General features: G+C 34.2%; 1 protein-coding gene across 3 annotated transcripts in view; it reads left to right on the plus strand.

Moving 5' to 3' along the window:
* DGKB (diacylglycerol kinase beta) overlaps positions 1-23,753 on the plus strand; it is a 306,279-nt gene that overhangs the window by 202,104 nt on the left and 80,422 nt on the right. For all 3 annotated transcript variants that reach the window (XM_026677800.2, XM_026677801.2, XM_087946837.1), the window contains 2 exons: positions 12,997-13,087; positions 20,867-21,062. In XM_026677800.2, coding sequence (XP_026533585.1) covers positions 12,997-13,087; positions 20,867-21,062 — 287 coding nt within the window. The remainder of the gene's footprint in view (positions 1-12,996; positions 13,088-20,866; positions 21,063-23,753) is intronic.

Here is a 23,753-nt window from a genome sequence, read left to right on the forward strand (position 1 = left end):
AAGAAAGAAAGAAAGAAAGAAAGAGGAAGGAAGGAGGAAGGAAGGAAGGAAAAGAAAAATAGGAAGGAAGGAAAAATAAAGGAAGAAGAAGGAAGGGAAAGAAAGAAAGAAAGAAAGAAAGAAAGAAAGAAAGAAAGAAAGAAAGAAAGAAAGAAAGAAAGAAAGAAAGAAAGAAAGAGGATAACTATCATTTTACTCTATGAGGAAAAAAGATACTGTGTGGAAGACTAAAGCTTTTGAGAATTAATAGTTTTAAAGCTCCATTCTTCTATATTCAGAAAATTTTATAAGAAGGTTTGGGAAGCGGAATCCATATGCTATAATTTAAAGTATCCTAAGAGTTTTTTGTTGTTCTTGAGATCAAAAAGGTAAGTGATTAATAGCTTTTTAAATACTACATAACCTTTATAAAGGAAAACTATTCACAGCAGAAGCACTCTGCATTTGTCAAGTGGTACTGAATTAACACATACATGTAGAATATTATCATTGGCTAAGAAGAGAATGTATCTAATCATATAAACATTATTTTTCTCTGTCTTGGGTGGGGAGAGAGATCACTTTGGTCCAGTTAACATCTAGCTGTTAACCTGTACAAGCAACTATTGCTTCTGACAGCTGTCTACTTTACATCAGTACTTAACCAGAGGTTATTTTATATGTAAAAAACCAGATTGATATGAATAATGAACAATTTGTGTCATGTCTGTGTAACAAACAAACAAACAAACAAACAGTGTCAAGATTTAGTTCATTCTAATCTTATATCAAATTAGACCCCACTATTCCCCGTACCCCAATGTTTGGCCAATAATAATAATATATCAACAAATACAATTTTACCTAATATTTCATCCTATAATATAATGAAACTGTTTTATTATGGAATAGATAGAATGAGATGTCATCATCTCTTAACTAGAAGCATGGCTGATGGATGCCTCCCATTTTAATGTACAACAAAGAGCTGAACTAGATAACGAACTTATTATTACTCTCTGAAGATTAGAGGTTACTCCCATAAGATGTAGTAAGCTAATGAAAATCTATATCTACTGGCTAAACAATAGCCAGAAGGCTGCCTAGAGATATTGATTTACTTTCTACACCATTTAGGCCTTAATGGTAGAGAAAAGCTGAAGTGCTGTTTACTTTCTGCCAGAATCGACCAAACAACCAACCTTTTTTAAAACAGACTTTTGATTGATTTCGCTTTGAGGAATTAGAGGTGATTTATTTTTAAGCTGAAAGCAACTCATAAATATCTCTAGCTGCACAGGTTCCCCATGAGTAAATGTTAAAGACTTATTGAGGAATTCTGTTCTTGCAAATTGATGGAGATTAGTTAATATACACCTAGCTTACTTTAGTGGGGTAAACAGCTACTTTTCTGAGAATATGATTGTTTATTAAAGGTTGTTGAAACATTTTGTGAATTTTAAATTTTCTCTGAAATGTTTTGGTAGTATAAATAATCTAAGGTCTCAGGCTAAGAGATAGAGTATTTAATGGACCTAAATTTTAGGATGAATATAAGGTTTCTACCTACTCCATTAAATTGGGTTGAATGGACATGTTCCTATCTATCAAACAATGATATCTGTAAACCCAGGAAGCGTGGATTCTCTATTGCAGTGATGGGAACATTATAACTTCTTCCTACAAGATTCATTTGTTGGCATTCTATAAACCCTGGAAGATCTGGATGCTCCCTCCTTTATGGTGACTTGAGGTTGGGTGAGCCTTTTCTTAGTTGTTGGTTAATTGTTGAAATGTGTCATTTTACTCTATATTTGCTGCCTAGAAATATAAGGTACAAAATGGGCAGTTACAGTAAAATGGCAATGTTCTAATTGGCACCTTCTAATACAATGGCACCTTCTAATACAATGGCACCTTCTAATACAAGAATTAGTGCATGAGATCTATGCAAAAGTCTTCTTGCTGGAGTAGCCACCTGTTCTTTAAATGGAAACCATGAATTCAGGAACATTCTGTCAATCTCACCAAATAGACAAGAGCAGGAACTCATAAGAAAGATAAACTATTTTTATTGAGGTTGGCTATAACAGAATTTTGCAAGCCTGATTGTGCTTTACCTGCCTTCCTCCTTTTTTTAACTACACAGCTTCCAAATTTTTTTCTTCCAAAATATTTTAATCCCTTTTGCCTAGGTATTGGTTCCTACAAATTCCCAACAATATCATCTTCCTTGCTCTCTATTGATCACAAACTAAGGATGGAAAACTGGAGAGGGCCTATAACCAAATCTATTCAGTTTTGCTATGTTTGGGCTAAGCCTCTTTTTCTTGACCCAGATCCTCAAAAGCTCCAGGTACCATGAAGGAATCTGCATTGCATGTATGAAACTTAACCTATGCTGCTAGATGATCTCACCAATTGACGCTGTATGTGTGTGTTTGTGGTATTTATTTATTATATCATACCTTTATTATTTTTACAAATAAATCAGCAAATATATCCAACACATCTTCCCCTTTGTATTTTCCCCACAGCAGCAACCCTGTGAGTAAGTTGGACTGAGAGTAAGTGACTGACCTAAGGTCACACAGGCAACTTTCATGGCCAAGGCAAGGCTTGAAACTCATTGTCTTTTGCTATTTAGCTTGGTATCTTAACCACTTGACCCATCTGGCTCTGGTTCATATAAATGTTAAAAGTGAGTGTGAATGAATACAAGGCCTGAAGGAAAGGGTCTTATGCCACATTCCTCCCTACTTATCAAACTGATCGGAATTATGCCTAGACAGAGGGGAAAGTTTGGCAGTACAACTTTCCTCCAATTCCTGAACTGTTCCAGGAGTATACCATGATTGATGGCATATAAAGTCACTGAGAGATTGGGGAAATAAGGGTAAATACATGATCCCAATCCTGCTTCTTTCAGAAGTAATCCAGAAGCATGACCAATGCAATCTAGTTTCTATACCTGTTACACAAAACTCAAATGAAAGGGGTGCAATCGGTTTCCTCCTCCTGGGTTCATGGAAACTGCAGCACGATCTCTTTCAAATAAACTTGTCTAAAAGGGAATTTTGGAGATGGAAATAATATTGTACAATATGGATTCAGAGATGGCTTCTTCAGGAAGCAGCAAACTATCACCTCCTTAAGTGTTGTTATGTAAGGTGACCAACCGTCCTCCTTTAGGGAGGACAGTCCTCCTTTTGTAAGTTCTCTCTCCTACATGTCCTCCTTTTTGATATTTGAAGACTAATCTGTAAATCTCCATATTTGATCGATGCCAATCCGATCCGTTGTGTGTGATGTGACATATTTGTATTTGACATGATGATTCATCAAGGCTCGGTACAGTGCGGTGAGACGCGATTATGAGACGTATGCGCTCCACACAGGAGAATTGTTTTGAGAGAGTGCACCATGCGCAAGAGTGAGCCACATGCAAGAGTGCGCCATGCACAAGTGGCTTTGTTTTTTTCTCTTCAATTTATTTGTGTCCTCCTTTTCATTGTAAAAAAGTTGGTCATCTTACGTTATGACCATCAATTATCTCAAAGCACTGAGCATTCAGGCATAGCCCTGCAGATATTTTGTCATCAAAGGTATGATTGATAGGTGGAACTATTTCATGCTCTTGCAATAAATTCTCAATCACTCCTGGTATCCACAAATTTAATCTCATTCTTTAAAATATTGTTTTAATTAAAATAACTCCTGAAGTGGGAGTTGTATTAGATGATATCTAAGAACCATTTCATATAATATGAAATATTTTAATTGCATTTATTTATAAATGTTTTAATCAAGTTTATAATATTAAAGCAATCATACAAACAACTTCCACTGAATACCAGAAATGGAAAGCATCAGCTTCTAGCTTCATATTAATTTATGAGTTTGCATTTGTCCCTACAATGCTTCTATTGGAATAATTGAGAATATCCTCTGGATTTAATTGACTGCATGGTAAATAGCTATTTTGTGACTTGTCATTTTCACCAAGCCAGCCACATGCATATTCTTAAAATTTTCAATATTTAATTAATATCCCATATTTGCCTTCTTTTGTAATTAGGAATAACATCATCTTATTTAAAAAATATGTCATAGTTTTTCTGATTAAAATGTAACAATGTCCAGTTGTCTAGGAAAAAAACAGGTAAATTAATTAATTCCATGTGGGGCTTACTTAGAGCTGGCAGTTCATAAAAGAAGCCTTGTTCATTTTTTATTCTAAAATACAATAAGAATTATTTAGCTGGATCTATCAGGCCCTATTTTTCCCCGACTGAAAAGTGATCATAGTCCTATGGAGAATTATAATAATAGCTTCATTAATTTAAGTAAAAGTCTGTGTCAGGTCTGCGTTAGCTTAGCAGGATATTAGAGGTAAAGACAAAGAAAATTGTTTTATTCCTCTGACATAATTTAAAAATGAAGTGTGAAGTTTGTGACCTTGCTATAAAGTTAATAAGGCTCTCAGTTGTAAGTCACACAATTACAGAGATTTTCATACTGTGTTTCATTGATCCCATGAAACGCATCAAAAGTAGCAAAGCTAAAGCTGTTTACAGAATTTCTTTGCACTTGGATGGCTTTGCTCTATAGAAACGGCAGAATATTGGATATCAATATGTATGTGGGAGTGAATATAAGTTAACAGAGAATATCTCTAAGTAATGATGCACATTTGCATGAAAACATGAACCTTATTCTATTATGTATACATTTTACTGCACATTTTCAAGGTCAATATGTGTAACTTGGGATAAAAAAAGCTCTGTACAGGTGGACTACAACAGTGAAATAAAAAGTGTCTGTGCTGTTAATAGGCTTCTGGAGTACATTAGGTTCAGGTCATTAATAAGTTACAGAAACTAACTTCCATGATTTTGAGGCAGCCCACCAAAAGGAGGAAATATAGTTTACACTTTTGCAAATTTTATTATATTGAAGTAAGGGTTGCTGTATATGTTGTAGAAAATATAAGTTGAAAATGGAACTTAAGAAGAAAGAAATGATTAAATCTTCAAAAAGAAAAGTTGAAAAATTTAAAGAAAAGGCAGTGTAGTTTACTATTTCATACTTGTTTTCTGCACTTTGCATAATATCTCTTATTATAAAAGTAGTGTTCTTAGTTTGATGTATGTATAGGGGTGTGTGTGTGTGTGTGTGTGTGTGTGAGAGAGAGAGAGAGAGAGAGAGAGAGAGAGACTAAATTTATGCTTAGTATTGTTACTAAGCATAAATTTAGTCTCTCTCTCTCTCTCATGGGAAATGTCTGCACATAATTCACAAGGTAGCAATTATCAATATAATGTTTTGTGCAAATGTCTGATGCAATTTTCTGTACATCCTCTATGCCTTTATGTGAAATTGCTTGTGATATGTAGCTAATATTGAGAAAGAAAGTAAAACTGAAGAAAAACATAAATAAATGTTAAATGTAAGAATCTACCTAATCAAATGCAGCATACTTTCCCCCCATCACTGTTCTTTTCCTCAATTCCTTGATCTAGCATTTTCCTGCCACATGGATAACATTTTCCCCAAGATACTAATAAGTATCTTACTGTGATTATGAATAGTGGTATTTCTTTTTGAAGATAAAGTATAATGGATCAGAAAGTCTGTTCAGTTAGGTGGGAAGTCTCTTGTAAATTATTATCATTCAGATGCTATACTGCTGTGTAATTGCTGGTTTTATACCAGGTACTAGTTTTATACCAGGTGCTTGAGTTTAACCTCTTGTTAATTTATGTCACTTCAGAATATCACTTTTATATAATCCTGATTTAAAAAAAACTTTTGTGGACAAATCAGTCTTTGCTCCATATTGCATGAGAGAATAGTATGGATGTATCCTAAAATGTATGTCTTCAGAGGCTTCTTGACTTGTAAAATACATTCTAATTTTAAACTGAAATCCAGTTTAAAGTAATTAAGTTACTAGCAAGAATCTGAATCTAGATTATAAATATCTTAAGACACAAGAAGCATAATTATATCTTCTCAGCAGAAATAATCACTGTGTCATAAATAAAGACTACGTGATGTTTCTTTGAATTTACTGAAGATGAAATGCAGGCTGTATTTTACATGTCACTTGAGACTTTCAAGAAGAGATTGGACTGCCATTTGTCAGAAATGGTGTAGGGTCTCCCACTTGGGCACGGGGTTGGACTAGATGACCTACAAAGTCCCTTCCAACTCTGATTATCTGTTAAATCTGTGTTTTAACTTTAAAACATCATTTTTAGCTGCAGATTTTGGAGTACCAAGTAGATGTGAAATAAGAGAGCTTGATAATGGTGCTAGAATCTATGGACCTCAGGGAAATATTATTTATCTTCTTTTCCCTGAAGTGAACATATTGAGAGAAGCTGCATGAGTTGGGGTGGAAGAGGCAACAGATAAGAGACTCTAAAAAGTTCTGTTGATTTTCTGAGTATTATTTGTTAAGCCAAATTTAGTTTGCTAAGCCATGCTTGAGTTTGCTACCTAAAAGCATCACAATAATAAATACTGCAATTTGGAGTAAAATGGCAAAGTAATGTGTGTGCCTGGAAAGCTCCTGTCCCCTTTCTGTACCCTTTGAGGAATTCAAAGAACTTAACATGAACATCCAAAAGGGTTATTTTTGACTTCCCTTTTCTCAGTTTAGATATTAAAAATAAAAAATGTCAATGATGAGCCTATTATTAATCTTTTCACTAACATAATTTTTCCCCTAAAATCCCATTGCCATTGACCATTACCTTATCTTTTCATATAATTCATTAGAAAACAGAATGGAGATTATATGATAGTGAAGACAGGATTGAGGAGAAAAGAAGAACATTAAAAGAAGTCATACAATCTTATTAATATATATTATATGCCACAATGAAGTCATTCTAGCTAAGTACAAAATTACCTGGTTAATAGATTTATGAGCAATGAGCAAACGGTGTTTTCCCCCCCAAAAGGGAAGTACTGTATTTTTTTAAATTTAAAAAAAATGTATTTTTATTGGAAAATTAACATTCAATATTATCTAAATATTTATTGTATTTCTAATTATGACTATTGCTAATATTGGAAATAGTTTTCATGAAAAATCTACTTATAGTTGTCATCAAGTTTAGCTTCTTATATGTTAACACTATGTTACCTTATATTGTATCATGTATCTCATACTATCATATCATCATAATATAATATTCTAACATTACATGATGTTACATTACTTTATATTATATTACATGTTAGCGGTTCTAAAATATACATTTCTAAGAAACAAACAAAACTTCTTACAGGAGTGTTTTAGTCAAGACCATTTACATTGCATCATGGATCTGTAAAATTAATATGTTTGACATTTACTGCCTGAAAAATTTAAATTGCAGTAGACATATAGGTAATTCCAAAGGAGGAGGAGGAGGAAGAGGAGTTGTTGTTGTTGTTGCTGAATAACTTGGTTGAATTGAGTTCTCATTTGAAATAAAGAGTACAAGGCATTGAAAGAAACTCATTGAATTTTTTCTGTAACATGTTCTGGATATTTTATTTTCTATATAATACAAAAATGTAATTAACTTATCAGCTGTGAGGTATTTTGCCATTCATGCCTCATTTATTCATCAATGTTAAAATAGGGATTTGTTTTTGTAAAACTTCAGCTTTCAAATGTTTTTTCAATAAAGTATTGTTCAAATGTTCTATTAGGTATGGAGCAATTTTTAAAAAATCCACAATCTTGGATTACCAAAGGACAAGGAAATAATCTTCTATAGCATAGCATTTTTTTCTTTCTTTAATATACTATACAACTCCACCCCTGACATATAACCAATGACCACAATACGTGTCAATAATCACAAATTAAAGTTTCTTGGTTACAGTGATAATAAAAAGGTAAGTGTTTCCTGTCTAGTTGTATCTGATTCTAGGGTATCATAGGGCAGTATAAAAGCATAAATGTGGTGGTTTCAGTAACATTTGTACTTCATAGATAGGATATCATATATATGAGGACTTTGCTAAATCTTACATTAAGAACTAGGGAGGGTAAAACTTCAATCCTGCTTCTAAAAAAAGTTCATCTGAGCAGAAGGGCTAAGGTACTGTAATTAAGTATCTCCCCATTTCCCATCTATTTTTGTCTGTGGACAAGATAAGTAGCACATCAAGTTAAATAAAATGTGTTTGAAAACTGTAAGGTATGCATATGGCAGACATTATTCTGGTATTCTAAATTTAGCACATTTTCTTTAATAATTCTTTTAGCCCGAAAAAGTACTTGGAAAGAATGGGTTGCTTTGATAGCAAACCATAAAAGATAAATTTCCCCAGAATTACTTCTTGCTGAGATTTAAAATTGAAATTCATTTGGTAAGTGGAGGTAAGTGGTATTTGAGCTAATAGGTATTAACAGTCATGGTTATAGTTTCCCTTTTCAAGGATGTAAATCAAATAAGGAAACTTCTGAAGTAGTGCAACTGGAATTAAATTGTTTGCCAAATATTCAAAGCAGAATCACTGTCAAATCACTGCACGCATATTTTTTTTTTGGCTATATGATAAATAAAAAGACGAATAAGCTCACAGACAATTGTTTTTCTGTTTCAAAGGTTGCAAAGCTATGGCTTGAGATGAAAACTCAGAATGGAGACTAGTTTGTATTTCTATTACATACCTACCAATTTCCATCACTCATTCTTCAATTATCCCATCCTAGTCTCTTATTCTGAATGGAAACTAATGTTGCTGAAAGCTTCTTCCCACCTAGTGCTTTCCTTATGTGTTGGACTACAATCCCCCACCTTTCAACTTTATGGGATTTTCTAAAAAGAAACAGTTGCTCTGTAATTTGCTTTATTATCCTGACATGTTCTGACGAAAATCTATTTCTCAAGGGAAATTGCTGTAATTGTTGTAAAAATTGTTGTAAAATTTCATGATTTAAGGATTTCTCTCTCTCCCTCTGTCATTCTCCCTCTCTCTCCCTCTCGCGCTCTCTCTCTCTCTTTCTCTCTCCCCCCTTTTTTGCAAATATCTCTTCAAAAGAATGAAGAATTATACAATTCATATATAATTATATAATTATGAAGAAACTACATCATGTAGTCCTTTAAATGTTGCCAAATTCAAGATTCTATAAATTAAGTATCTGTGCAATCTGTGCAAACAGCATTTGAGAAGATATTTTTACAAACCATTTTGTCATATGACCTCATTGGTCAATTGATTTTGGATAAAAATGCATAACTAAACTAAACATTATGTACAGAATTTAAATTTTCATTTGCACATTATGATGCACCACTTATGAGTTCATCAGGTGTACAATAAAACATTTATTATTTCCATATTTAGAATCAAGGCATTTTTTTCTGATGATATGCTATCTAATTGCTTAATCAGAAAGGTTATATAGAATAGTTTTAACAGTGGGGATTTTTCTAATTAACATTATAATGCAAAGCTGCACCACAGCCTATTTTATTAGTGAAAACCAAATAGGCTTAATTTTACCCAGTGTCAATTACATCACCAAAACCTACAAGAAACTTTTATGAATATGACTTTGTGTCTTTTGAATGTCAGGTTAACTGAATTAAATATTTTTAATATGCATATTCTATTTTTAAAGTATTAGCTACGATAAATCATAATATATAGCATATCAAAACTGAATGGATATTAACAAAGTTGAGGATTTATCATATACTTTACATAAGAGAATAGGCATTTTTATTAATGTCAGATTACTGATTCCTCTAATTCAGATTTGTAGCAGTTCTCAAAAAATCTGGTTGTGTCTTTTCTAACTTAACTTTCATTGCCAATAGTTGAATTTGGGATTTTTTAAAGGTTAAAAAAAAACCAGCCCTAGCACTGAGGCAAAGCCCTTTCTATAATATGTTATTGCTTTAGTCCAATGGACAGTAAACTCTACATACCTAGCCATTGTGTGTTAACAGGCAAAATATGTGCTTGACAATTGAGAGTATATTCAGTATTAATTTTGGAATGGCCATTTCAGAATAAAGCATTTGCTTGGTTTTAATTTTACTATATATTCTGTTTATAGAAAGTATATGTGTATATCCGTTGCAGCAATAACTTTGTAATATATTAAATTTGAAATGTACTATATACAGAAGATTAGGAGAGACTGATAATGTTGTGGTTAGCCGGCAGCAGGTGCAGATAGCTGAGGAGAGTGATGACTCTGATGAGGGACCAGGACCATCAGGGAGTGGACTGCTGCCTTCAGAGATTGTTGGAGCTGGCAGCAGTGATGAGGAGGTTTCCGAGGAGCCTGTGCCAAGTGCACGTGAGTGCAGGATGATTTGCAGAAGAAACAGCTGGAGCAGCACAGGTGACTCGGAAGTAAGGATGCAACGTAATGGCCCCTCCCTCCAGGGAATATAAGCCTGGTTTCAAAAGGTTTTTGCTTTTGCAGAAAGCAAAAACATTCTAAGGATCCAGCATTGTGTGTAGAGACTCCGGCTTATCTGAAGAATTCTGTCAAGGCTTTTCTGGTTGGACTAATTGGCTGAAAGCCATCTTTTATCTACAAACAAGTTTATTTGTAGGTTAACGCTATGAAGGTTTGAGTTGCTGCGTTTGTTTGAGATTTTCTCGCTGGTAACAGCATTGTGTCAGAACAGATAGGAGTTAGAAAGTTCCACTTACTGTCTGCAAAGCCAGGGCATTTTATAAAATATTTCAAGTATATAACTGCATGTTTATAAGCAGAAAAATAAACACACATATACACAGAATAAAATATGATATGTATAATTTGTATAAAATTCAATATAAATAATCTTTGTAAACATTACCGCACAAACATTACCGATATATATAAGGTGGTATAGGATTATAAGAAGAAAATTGGACTTATTTCCATATAATTAGAATTATATGGAAATAGTAGGCATTGTAGAATGAATGAATGGGATATGTGATTAGTTAGAAGATGTGAACCACTTTATTGAGAAGTCATAAACATTAGAAAGTGTTGTGTAGTTTAAAACTACTTATACCTGAACCCTTTGGGGTTCCCACTTACTAAATATTGTATAATGGTACAATCTTTTTCTAAGTATTTTTATATAACTTTTGTACTTTTGAATACGTTCTTGGCTGGTTTGGGCATATTTAATTATCACAAATTATTCTGATCCTGAAAACATAAGTAATAGCTATATTCTATTCAGTTTTGTACTGAATAAATAAGACCAGATTATTAGGAACAAACATATTAAAAAGTGAGGGCTCTTTATACCTTCTTTAACTGATATTAAATAAAGAAAACTGTATACATTAATCTAACAATAGATAGGCTGGTACAAATATATTTGAGTTGAAAATATCAGAATTCAAAAAAATCATTATGAGCTATTGGAATGAAAGTCTCCATAGCACACAATTTCTAGAAATACTTATGCCTCCATTTTATCTCAAAAGGCCATGAAAATGTCATTATCTACAGGAGAAATATTCTGTTACGTACCCCTTTAAAAAAAGGACATCAAAGTTACAAACAGAAAAAATTCTAGTGAGGTAGGAATATCAAAAAGAAAAATGTCAGCTCTAAAGAACAAAGGTTTAGTTGGCCAACTGGTTTAGAGCTATTTGCCACTTAAATGGCCTTTCCTAGTTGGCTTTTGATTCCTACAGCAGCAGAAAAGTTACAAGCCGCTATTATGTTCAGTAACAAAAAAAAAATGTTTTCCATGCTTTTAAATGAATGTATAAGTGGAGAATATACCACTTCATTTGAAGGATCTGATCTTTGGGGAAGTAAAGTAGGTCATTCGTAAAAAAAAAAGATTGAATTTCTCTTATAATTATTAATGGTATTCTGTTTCTATTCATATACAGCATTTTGGAATCTCGTGAGAATGCTGGGTAGCATAAAGCTCTACTCAGAATGGGCTAAAAACACTTGTGAATATTTTAATTAAAGATGAACCAGGTTTGGGTCAATTACTTGTGGGCCACAAGGTGGAGGAAGAGGGCTCATTTTGCAATAATAGAAGGAATTGTATAGAACTATTATTGCATTAGAGTAAAGATGTACTATGATGCATGCCTGTATCAAGACCAGTGATTAGAATATTATTAACACATGGAATATCCTTAACTATACAAGTCAATATAAAACATGAAATACATCTAATACATAAATTTGTGATTAGTGATATTTTCATGTGTATAGACTGTGATAACACATGTATGTAGGAACAAAGAATTGGTCATGAACTGGATTTGTATAAAGTTCTTTCTATTCAATAATCAGTTCACTAAAACCTAAACTGCATTTTAAAGTTAAGCAATAAAGGGAGGACAAATGCCAAATAATTTCAACTGGTTACTGACTTATTATATAAAAGTCTATTTGAAATATATATAATAGATATCAAATGAAAAATAATATGTAATGTGTTTTCTATTAGGTTTTATAAGCAACTAAATTGTTTATAACATTAAAAAAAATTCTGGTTTGTACTTTTCTGGTTGAATTATATTACAGAATTTAAATTTCTAATCAATATCTGTTTACCACAGATCCTTTGGAAATGTAGAAGCAGGATTTTTTTTGTTTTTTAAATACTACAAACAATAACAAACAATAAATTACAACTTTTGTTTAAGGAATTACATTTAACTTCACCCCTCTTGCGATTAAATTTTGGACAGTATAAGAAATAAAGTTAGATGGTATAATACATAAAACATAAAATAGTAACTTTGAAAAGCTCCACTTTGGCTAATCAGCTGTTGCCAAAAGGCCTAAAAGAATCTAATCTATCTCTGCTACAAAACATTTTTTTACCTGGGTGAGATATATCTATCTCCTGACAGTCATATTTAAATTTTTGAAAATTATGAGCTCATCCATTTCAGAATGGGTGTCAGATGTTATGATCGTTTATGGTAGAAGTCAGGATGCTAACTTGTTTAATGATCAGCTATTGATGTTTCTTTCTTTCCTTTTTTTCCCCCTTCATATTTCAGAATGAAGAATAAATTTTGGTATTTTGAATTCGGAACTTCTGAAACTTTCTCTGCTACCTGCAAGAAGCTGCACGAATCTCTGGAAATAGAAGTAAGAAAGTAATTGCTGTATATAGTTCGGGCTAATGTAGAAGTATATATTAATCCAAACTAATATGATAGATGTATTCAAACTGGAAAAAAGTAATTAAAAATAAAAAAATGAAAATAGAAACGAATGCTAGGACATTCAGCTAGGCAGTGAAATGTATTTAGTTTCAATGACCATCCCACTAAATTGAATTCTCTTTGTTGAGTCCTCAGTATTGGAATAAAATTCATTTTAATGATTGCAAAGTCATATTTTTAAAAACAGATCCATCTTATTCATCTTTTTATTGAACCTATTTGTCTATTTTTATTTATTGACCTAAAATATTTTACATTGTGTGTATCATGCAGTCCAATCCTAGACTATGTACATAAATTTAAAAAATACATATAAATTCAATGAAATAATACATATAAAAATAATTACCATATAAAATAATTTAATTATGCCCACAGTTATTATAAGATCTCAAATGTTATGTTATGTACCAACTAATCATTAACAAAGTTGGTATTTGTATTAACTCTAGGGTGAGTCTCTCTAAATAATAGTTGATTGATATCAAGTCCACACTATTTGGGACAAATAGACACAAGGATCTCTATGGAGAGGGCTATCTCATAGATATGATCACAAGTGTTCAGGATTTTACCAATGTCAAAACCCAGGATAAAATCTGTAATTTATCAGTTTCTTTTAAAAAGTCAGACATAAAAAGGATATTTACTTGGGGTTCCATTCAGCAAAATATATACACATAGGTACATCTTGATATAAATATTTAATGAGATTAAATATTCAGTTGAATATTCAAGAGATTTTTTACACCATCTACCATCAGATTTTGATAAAATTTATGTGAATTTTGATGAAAGGATTCATATTTTTTAGATTCTTCTTATTACTTTATGCTTAAGGATAAACTGGCCCTCCACAGAGACAAAAATCACTTAATAAAGATGGATATTTTACTCCCAAATGCATTCTTTAATTTTAAATCAGGAAGATCTATGAATTCTCAGGGGCAACTCACATCCCAGTCACTTTCCTACCATCAGGTAGGAGATATAGAAGCATAGCCAGCCACACCAACAGGCTGAAGAACAGTTTCTACCTGTGGGCTGTTAGACTTCTGAACAGAAAATAACTTCATGTCAACATTGTATGACAGACTTGCAGGACGGCATATTGTGCAACAAGGTCACATAGTGTAATAAGATTAGGATTGGGTTAGGGATGTCTGTCCTCACTTTGAGTTGTGTTGGTGGGGAGGGTGCATGAAGGGAGGCTCAGCCAATCTCATTGTACACATGTTGTACTCTGACAATAAAGATAATAAAAATGAATAGAGCTTAAAATATTATAAAATTCAGACCAAATTTCAGAAATAATCCAAACTGTAGAAAGGAGTTACTTTTCTTTGTATTCATGGAATAATAGATAATATTATAATTGTATTTGTAACTGAATTTGTTTCAAAGGAAACTGATAGTTTCTTCTTTATATTTTTTCTTTCTTTTGGGACTTTTGTTTTTTACTTAGTTTTGTTTTTATTAGCTTGTGTTAATTTTTATGTTCTTTACAAAACTATAAATATAACCCAGACCAATTCCCTTCATTTCAATTATTTTTCATAAACATAGATATCTGCTAGAGACAATAATATTCTTGCTGATTTCTATACCTACTTACTTAAAATAACATTCTTCACCCAATAACCTCTAGAAACTTTAAATATAAATGTCCCAAAATTCCCATCTAGAAATTTTAAAAGTATTAAATTCCTTCCTAGTTAGAAAAGTAAGAAAATTATGTTAATGTTTCCCTTTTCTGTGGACAAAATTAAGATACAATGCAATGGTATGCTGAGTAGAGACTAACTATGTAATATGAAATCCAACTAAAATATCCAATAAATGAAAAAAATAAAAATAAACAAGCAAATAAATAGACACTACTCCTGAAGGGGACACATTGCAGTTGAATATTTACAAAAATATAACAATCTTAAACATCCACAGCAATAGAAATAAAATGAAAAATCCATAAAACATAAAATAAATCAAAATCCTGAGATCATTTAAAAAACTATTTTTTCATATGTTTCAGAGGTCAGCACTGTCACTAAAAATTGAGTTGAAAAATTCATTCCCATTACATATTTATAGCAATAAGTGTTTATGTGTATACAAACACATTGAAGAAAAATCTGACACTTAGGTTTTCCATTATAATCAAAGTCATTGCTAATGGCAACAAAGTCCATGTCAACCCAAGTAATTTGCTGTACTGTACCATAACTCATTGACTATGGGGGATTGAAACTACAGAGGTACTATATAATGCATACCATGTAATCAGGGGTAGGCTTCAAAAATTTTAGCAACTGCTTCTCTGCCAGGTTGCTGGGTGGGCATGGCCATGGTGGCAATGGACTAGTTGGCCTCCTGCACCATGGTAGGGGGAGCGTTTTTGCCTTCTCTGGGCTCCAGAGGCTTTCCTCAAGCCTTCGGAAGGGCGAAAACTGCATCTCCTGGCTCTGGAGGCTCTCTAGAAGCCAGAAACGGGCCCATTTCTGGCCTTCCCGAACTTCGGGGAGGCCCATTTTTTGCCTTCTCCAAGTCTCTGTGTGCACCCTGCACTTACTTGCATCCAAATTGGGCCATGTGGGGACTCCTGGGAGGGGCGGGGTGGGTGGGCAGGGCCAGCCAGGAGTAGGATTAGGGGTTCTTCGAACTGTGCAGAATCTTAGCTAGAGGATCTCCCAAGCCCCTGTAAACCCCAGCAGCCCACCCCTGCATGTATTAAGAAATGAAGTACATTGATGAGAGGCAATTTATGTTAGAGTTTAGATTAATATAGAGAGATGTTTTTCGCATTTTCTAAAATGGTTGGATTTAAATAATTTAAATAGTGACATAACTCTTGTATTACTTGAAATATGAATATTGGAATTTGAGAAGGAGGAGAAAGAAGACCAAGAATAATCTGTATTCCAATTTAGGAAGCCTAATCTATGCATTTAGCTTCACATTCACCGGTGCTCATTTTGGCTTCCTTTCTGATTTCAGATATGTACACATATATTGTTTGCAAAATATTTTCTTCCCCATATTTGATAAAGTCAGAGAAAAGTTTGAAAAGTTGGAACTCTTTTTCCTGCAGGAATATATATGTGTATAGTTTTATAAGTAGCAATGATTATAAACCTTCACTAGAAAACAGGCAGGACAGAAAGGGGCTGTAATGCAAAAGAGCTATTTTAAATTATGGGTTCTTTTTAAAAACACATATTCAGAGGTTATCTGGAAGCAGTGGAGAAATACAAAGATACTCCATGGAGAATTAACCTAGGTTGTCAGAACTTGTAGTTTCTCTACATAAATATAATAGAGTTTGTATTCCTTTCCCAGTTTCCTGTACCTTTTTTGGGGGGAGCTGACAAGGAAGAAGAGAACATAAACATAAGTGGAACATTATTTCAAAGATTTAATAAAACAGAACCAAAGCTTAACTTAATGTGTAACTTTCTCAAGAATCAGTGCAAATTCAAACCTGCTTTTGAAAGAACTGACATAAAGAATCATGCAGTTTAATTTGGAAGACTTATTCATTCTTCCTCCCAGAAATAAGCGTGTAAAGCTCCATTGTTAAAAATCAAATGAATTTGAGACTAAGTGCTCTTTTGAAAAAAATACAAAAATGATACTGCACATATAAAGGACATATTATAAGGAAGCAGCTTATGAACAACTAGAGTGTGAATTGCTCCTTGAATAATTTAATGTCCATTGTGTGACAAAACTCTAAACTCACTTCACTTCAGTGTGATCCTGCAGGGTTTCCTTATAAGAAGGATGGACAATATGTGTTGAACAATATTCCTCATTAGGTTGTGTTTGAATAATAGGTCCTTTAGAACAGGAGTCGCCAACCTTTTGGACCTCAGGGACCACCAAATTCATAATTTTAAATCCCGGGGACCACTAATATGAATTTTGACTAATGGTGGCTTGCTGACGTTGGTGGGAGAGAGAGAGAGAGAGAGAGAGATGATCTAACCTGTCTCCCTCCATCCCTCCCTCCCTCCCTCTCTCTCTCTCTCCCCCCTCTCTTTCTCTCTCTCACACACACACAAACACAGAGAGGCAGGGGTGGGATTCAAATTTCTTAACAATGGTTTTGTGGGTGGGCCTAATTTTTGGGTGTAGCTTGGTGGTCATGTGACTGGTTGGGCATCACTTTTATGTAAATATTATAAATATATATATAAATATTGAATTTTTAATAAAAAAAGAGCAACTTTTACCCAAAATCAGGCAAAGCAGGCAGGCAGATTGAGTTGCTCACAGAATCAAGATTCACTTAGAGATCTGTGTTTCTGCCATCGGCTAGCTGAGTCTACACTGCTTCAGTCCTAAGGAAGGTTCCGCTTTGCTTAAAAGCAGAGACAAAGATCTAAAGATTAGCTAGAGAGCAGGAAATCCAACGATTTCCTGCTTTCTAGCTAATCTAAATCTCCCCGCATAGCAGAATAGCTGATGGTTGGAAAAAGGGAAAATAGCAACTTAGCAGGCAAGTTTGCCAGGTAAGGAATGAGTGGGCGGGGAGGGAAGGACATGTGGGCGGCGCAGCCTTGTATTCCCTTGCAGCCTGGATTAATTGCTCTGGGGGTGACATTTCTCTGCAGACCACCACAATTTTCTCGTAGAGTACCAGTGGGCTGCGACCCATTGGTTGGCGACTGCTGCTTTAGAATGATGGAAGCTCAGTCCAATATCTGGACAACCACATGTTCCTCAGCTTGCTATTTGATAATCTTCAGTTATACATTGCATTTCTGTCACTTAAATCATACAATAGGTATCATTTTCTACAGACATTTTGTTTGGAAAGGATGGACATGTAGATGAACAAACAAATGCCTATAGACAATGTCTCATTTATATTATTCACCAACATTTTGCAAAATAATTACCATACTTTATATCGAAAATAAAATCAGTAAATATATAATACATTTATGAAATGTTAGCAAGATGAAGATAGATTTGTACAGAAATTATTCCATATCTGAACAAAAGAAATCCTTCTTTACTAATTCTGAAAGTAACTCATCACAGCATGATTCTGAGGCCTAGTGAAATAATTGTCTTAGTGTACTGCCTGCTGTGTTTGATATTGAGTGAAAACGCTCCCCGCACCTTCTTATATCACAATTCTCCCTTTATTTAAATAATTTTAGTCAGATGGAGAGGGGGCACAAGACCTTTATAAATTAACAGCAGGGAAATACCAAAGGTGTCAGATTGCATATTTATCATCTTTTTCGTGTAATACTTAAATATGTATTAAGAAGTGACTGACATAAATTAGGCAGATTTCTGAAGCCACAGGCTGTGGCTTGTAGAGGACCCCCTTCGGCTTGACATTTCATCCTTGTCAAAGATCAAATTATTTTAATTTAGGCTGCAAATTATAAGGAATGAAGACTTCTTTGTGGGAATTCCCTGTGGTAATCTGACTTTTGTTGTTACTGCTGCTTGTCAGTGTGCAAAAGATATAATATGCATGCAAATAAGGTTAAAAAATATGTACTATCTAATTATCCAGCCAGTACATTCCACTTGAAGACAGTGGGAGGCCTGACACACAGTATGTGTTTGATTCATTGAGGCCTGCAGGGTATTTACACAAGATTACTTTTAATTATGAAATTAATATCTGTTTATCAAGAATGTATAGCAGTAAGTGAGTGTATACACATGAGTAGAATTTTTAGTAAAAAGAAATCCTCTTAATACTTAACACCTATATGATATGTAAAAGTTTAATTCTAATAAAAAAAAACCTGTTACCAAGTACATACACCTCCACTATACAACTTTACACACTTTGTTATCAGTACAGCTACCATGTAATTCCTGTCTGTTTTACTGCGGGTGTTAGGAATAAATAATAAATATTCTATTTAGATTTAAACTTTGTGTGCAAATTTAAACTTTGATTATTAAAAACATATTAAAATGATTAACTGATACTATGAAGTTGAAATAATAGAATTATTAAAGGTTAAAGAAACTTGTAGCCTTACAGAGGCTGAAGGATATCAGTGCTATCATCTCTAATTGGCAAAACCAATAGCAATGTGAGGATCAAACTTTCTTATCAGTACTGAAAATAATCCAGCCTCTTGGAATCATGTTTCCTTACTATAGGAGGTAAAGTCAAGCGGCATCTGGAAAACACCCAGCTAGTCCATATTACCTCCAAGATATTCTATCAGCTATTAATGCTTACTGAAAGACTATTCCAGATTCACCTATTGTCTGTAATGAAGTTTATATTTTTCCTGCGCTCCATATATATTATATGAATATTTATGTAGCTGGACAAAAATCATAATAATATAGTAATGTCTGTTTTTATGGTTAGTTCTTATTTTATATCACTCAAAGTCACATACAATACATGAGATAAGGAGCTATATAAAGTGGATGAATGGATGATTGAATGATTGAATGATTGAATGGATGAATAAATGAATGGCATCCTAGATAAATGCTTCCCAAAACGAGTAGAAAAGAAATAAGTGCAATGGAAAGCAGCCTTCCCACAGCTCAGGGGTATCAAACTCAAGGCCCGGGGACCAGATCTGGCCTGTGAGGTGCTTAGATCTGGCCCGTGGGGCTGCCCTGGAAACAATAAATGACTGGCCCGCAGTGCCTCTGCAAGTGACAGCAGACCTTGCGAGGGCCACACGTGGTCCTCTCAAGCACTGCTCTCAATGGCAGTGGGTTTCAAGAGGCTGTTGCAACCAAAAGCAGAGCTCATGAGGGCATCACGTCACCCCCACAAGCTCTGTTTTCACTGGCAGAGGGTTGCAGAAGGCTGTCACAGCCAAAGACAGAGCTTGGGAGCCCGTTTTTGCTGGCAGAGTGCTCAGGCCAACATGAGTGACATCATCCTGGCCTCACTCACCCTGTACACACCACCCTAGTCCCCTGAATTCAAACACAATCGTGATGTGGACTTCAATGAAATTGAGTTGACACCCCTGTCATAGCTGATAGGAATTAAGGTCTGACATATGAAACTCACTAAATTGCAGAAAGGTAGTGTAGGAGATTAAAATGACTGTGACCACAAAAGTACTGTTTAAGGTGTTTCCAGGTTGAAGGGATTAGCTGGAGACATCTGCTGCCCAAGGGACACTATGGTGGCTCCTTTTATTACCTTGTCAAGGAACTGGAGCAAATGACAGGAGCTCACCCCACCATGCAGCAGTACTCAGGTTTCAAACATGGGTTTTCCAATCTAGTATTCTAACCATGTGAGCTACTGGTCCATTTAAAAATAATAATAATCTGGCATCCTGCCATGTAGAGCTTTAAAGGTTATAACCAGAAACTTGAATTGGACCTGGAAGTGGATGGCACAAAAAGGGAATCATGCCCAATATGCCCAGTCTTATACCAGCTGAAGCTTTCCCATGTAGAAAGCATTGCAAAAGTGCAAACAGGAGATGACCAGGTCATGAATGACCAAGCATAGAACCTCCCTATTCAGGATTCACCCCAGGATTCTAGAGGCTTTGCTATTTTACTAAATATGCAGATATAGAAAATTAATACAGGAAATATATGTTTAGTAAAATAATTTCAATAACAAAGATGCTGATATCCTCTAATCCCTAACTGATTTCTTCTCTTTATTTTATTTTATCTTATCATATTTTGATTCTCTCCATCTCTGTCTCTGTCCCTTTTTCTTTGGCAGTGTGATGGAATTCAGATAGATCTGAATAATATTTCTCTGGAAGGAATTGCTATTTTGAACATTCCAAGCATGCATGGAGGATCAAATCTTTGGGGTGAGACCAAGAAAAGGCGAAGCCATCATCGATTTAAAAAAAATAGGCCAGATAAAAGGATCACTGTTACAGATGCTAAGGAATTGAAGCTTGCATGCCAAGGTAAGTTTCCAATTTTAAATGAATAGTTGGTTCTGGGTTCAAACTTTCAGATTGTAAAATAACAGAAAATAGTAGATCAAGCATTAAAAATAACAGAAGATTGTTTAACATATGAGGGATTTTCTGATGCAGGGGTTTTATAGAAAAACTCTAACTAGGGCAGGTGAAAAGTTTATGTCTATCAGCTTTTTAAACAGTATGCTTCCTGTCTAGGCTCAGATTTTTTAACTTCTTGACAGTTTCAAAAAATATTTTTATTTCCAAATTAAATATACTTTCTTGGCTGATATAAAAATACATTTTACTAGAAATGTGTGTACAATTTGTACAATGACAGGATTTGATACATTTTGCAAATGACAAGGTTTATTCTACACCTTGCCTTGAGAACTGACATACATACATACATGCATGCATACATACATACATATGCACATCTCTGCATAATTTAATGAATATCTTCTCAGTTACTTTTATTTCCTGGGTGAGACAATATTCACTGGCTTGGACAAAGTCTCCAGAATTGCTAGTTCATATAAGATTTTTTTGCATGCAAGTTTCTATTCTTCTTAATATTTTAATGATCTTAATAGGCCTTAGAATTAATTTGCAAACAAGTTATTTCCATCAAAGCCAAAATGTCAGGAGAAGCTTAGCCTTGTTATCCAGCTTTTCTTTTAATCTTAATGTAGCTTTGCCAGCCAAATAGATGTTTTGCTTTATAAATAACTATTTAAATATTTTTCGTGACCTATCTATGCAGGGGACTTTGTAAAATGAAAAGTCTGGCATTGATTAACAGAGTTGTAGCAATATGAAAGAAAGTTCCCAGGCATTCCAACTAACTATTACAGGAATTGAAATGTCAGCCATACAATATAGCAAACAGTTCTTCTTTCTGTAAAGGAAGTGCAAAAAGCAGTTTTGACTTAAGATTAACATGTCATGCAAGAAATTATTTTATTGTTGTATGGGCAGTCTGCCTTTGCACCACTGCAGATGTGGTAAGGATTAAGATTATCTGTATAGGCAAATAGAAAGATTGAGTCACGGAAAACCAATTTTCAGGAGATCCCAGACAAATGATGCCATAGAATAAAGAACTCAAAAGTAGATTTACAGAATAGGCATTTAACTAGGTGTAGGAGCCTGGTGGTCATTTATAGAATAAAGACACAGACCTGAGCAAATAATAAGAGGAGACCGAAATCCAGCATGTCCAATGGAAATTATGTCAATTATAGTTGAAAACATTGAATATGTTACTCTCCTTGTTCCCCAAAAATAAAAGCGTACTTATGAAAAGTAGAACAAAGATGGTGAGGAAAAGATTTGGGCAGAGACCATGAATGTATAACAGAGGCATGAAACCAAAGCAAGCAAAAAAACACAATGCAAAACTAAACTTTTGTTCAAGGCTATATACAAGATGATTGGGTGATTAAAAAGAAATGACTATCAACTTCAGAAATGGTACACTACAAGTCAGAAGTTACAGCATTTCCCCAGTCTTGAATAGAAAACAAAATGTAATTGATGTCATTTTCCATGAGTAAAGCCAAGGAGATAATGTCAAATAAATTCTTCTTTTTCTCAATATCTTTGCCTCTGCAAACTATCTGACTGCTTTCTTCTGGCAAGGCCTCGAAACAAAGTGCAGTAACTGGAGAAAAACAGAAAAAAAACTAACCCTAAACTCATCTATGAAAATGCCTTTTTTATATTCATGGATGTGTTGGGTAATAAAGTCCCCTAGTCGTCTCAAAAGATAGACTTTCAGTCTGGTGTTTCTAAATCAAGAATGTTGTAGAAGAAAATTTATTTCAGATTTGTCATATAATGACAGATATTTTATTTGAAGAAGGACAACAGAGGAAACATGCTATTGGTTATTATTTTATCAATTATTAACCTGAAAATATTCAGCCATTCATCTGAATATATATACATATATACAGATATAAATATATACATACATACATACATACATACATACATACACACACACACATACATACATACATACATACATACATACATACATACATATATGGTATTCAGCTTTGTTCGGGTATTTTCCCACCTCATTATAGTTGTGCTTTTAAAGTTGTAGCACCGTTTCGGCAGAATCTCATCTGCCATCATCAGGCTTCTGTATTGTGTTCGTCTGTGAGTCAGACTTTCACAGCCGTTTCTGTTTTAAATTTGGGACTAGGCTACTGCTGTGCCAGAATGGTTTTTTCTTCATCCTGATTGGTTGGGAGTCTTGGTCTGTGTTTATTGGTCTTGGAGTTTGCTGTGTTCTGCTTGATTGGTGTTTCTAATATCTTCTGTCTGTTTTGTGGCTTTTTTTGTCTTGATTGGCTGGCAACATTGTGTTTCCTGTATTGGAGGCTTTTAGTGCGGCTTGGCTCTGAGTAAATGGACAGCTATTATTTATTAGGAAGCTAGGTTTCATCTGGGTGCCTGGTTGGGGTGTGTTTGAGCTGGAGGTATCAGGGGGGGATCTGTTTGTGCCCAGGAAGTTAAAAGAGCAGGAATACTATGTGACCTCAAATTCCTACACAGCTGCAGAGACAACAATGCAACACCAACCTGCTTCAAATTAACATTTCATGTGGCACAGCAGCTACTAAACGTATCCTGAAAAGAACTGAAATGGCTCTACTCAGGAACGAGCTCCACAGAAAG

The sequence above is a fragment of the Notechis scutatus genome, chromosome Z, assembly GCF_049901735.1.
Source record: "Notechis scutatus isolate UNSWTSFEM ecotype Mainland chromosome Z, rNotScu1.2, whole genome shotgun sequence".
Taxonomy (NCBI): Eukaryota; Metazoa; Chordata; class Lepidosauria; order Squamata; family Elapidae; genus Notechis; species Notechis scutatus.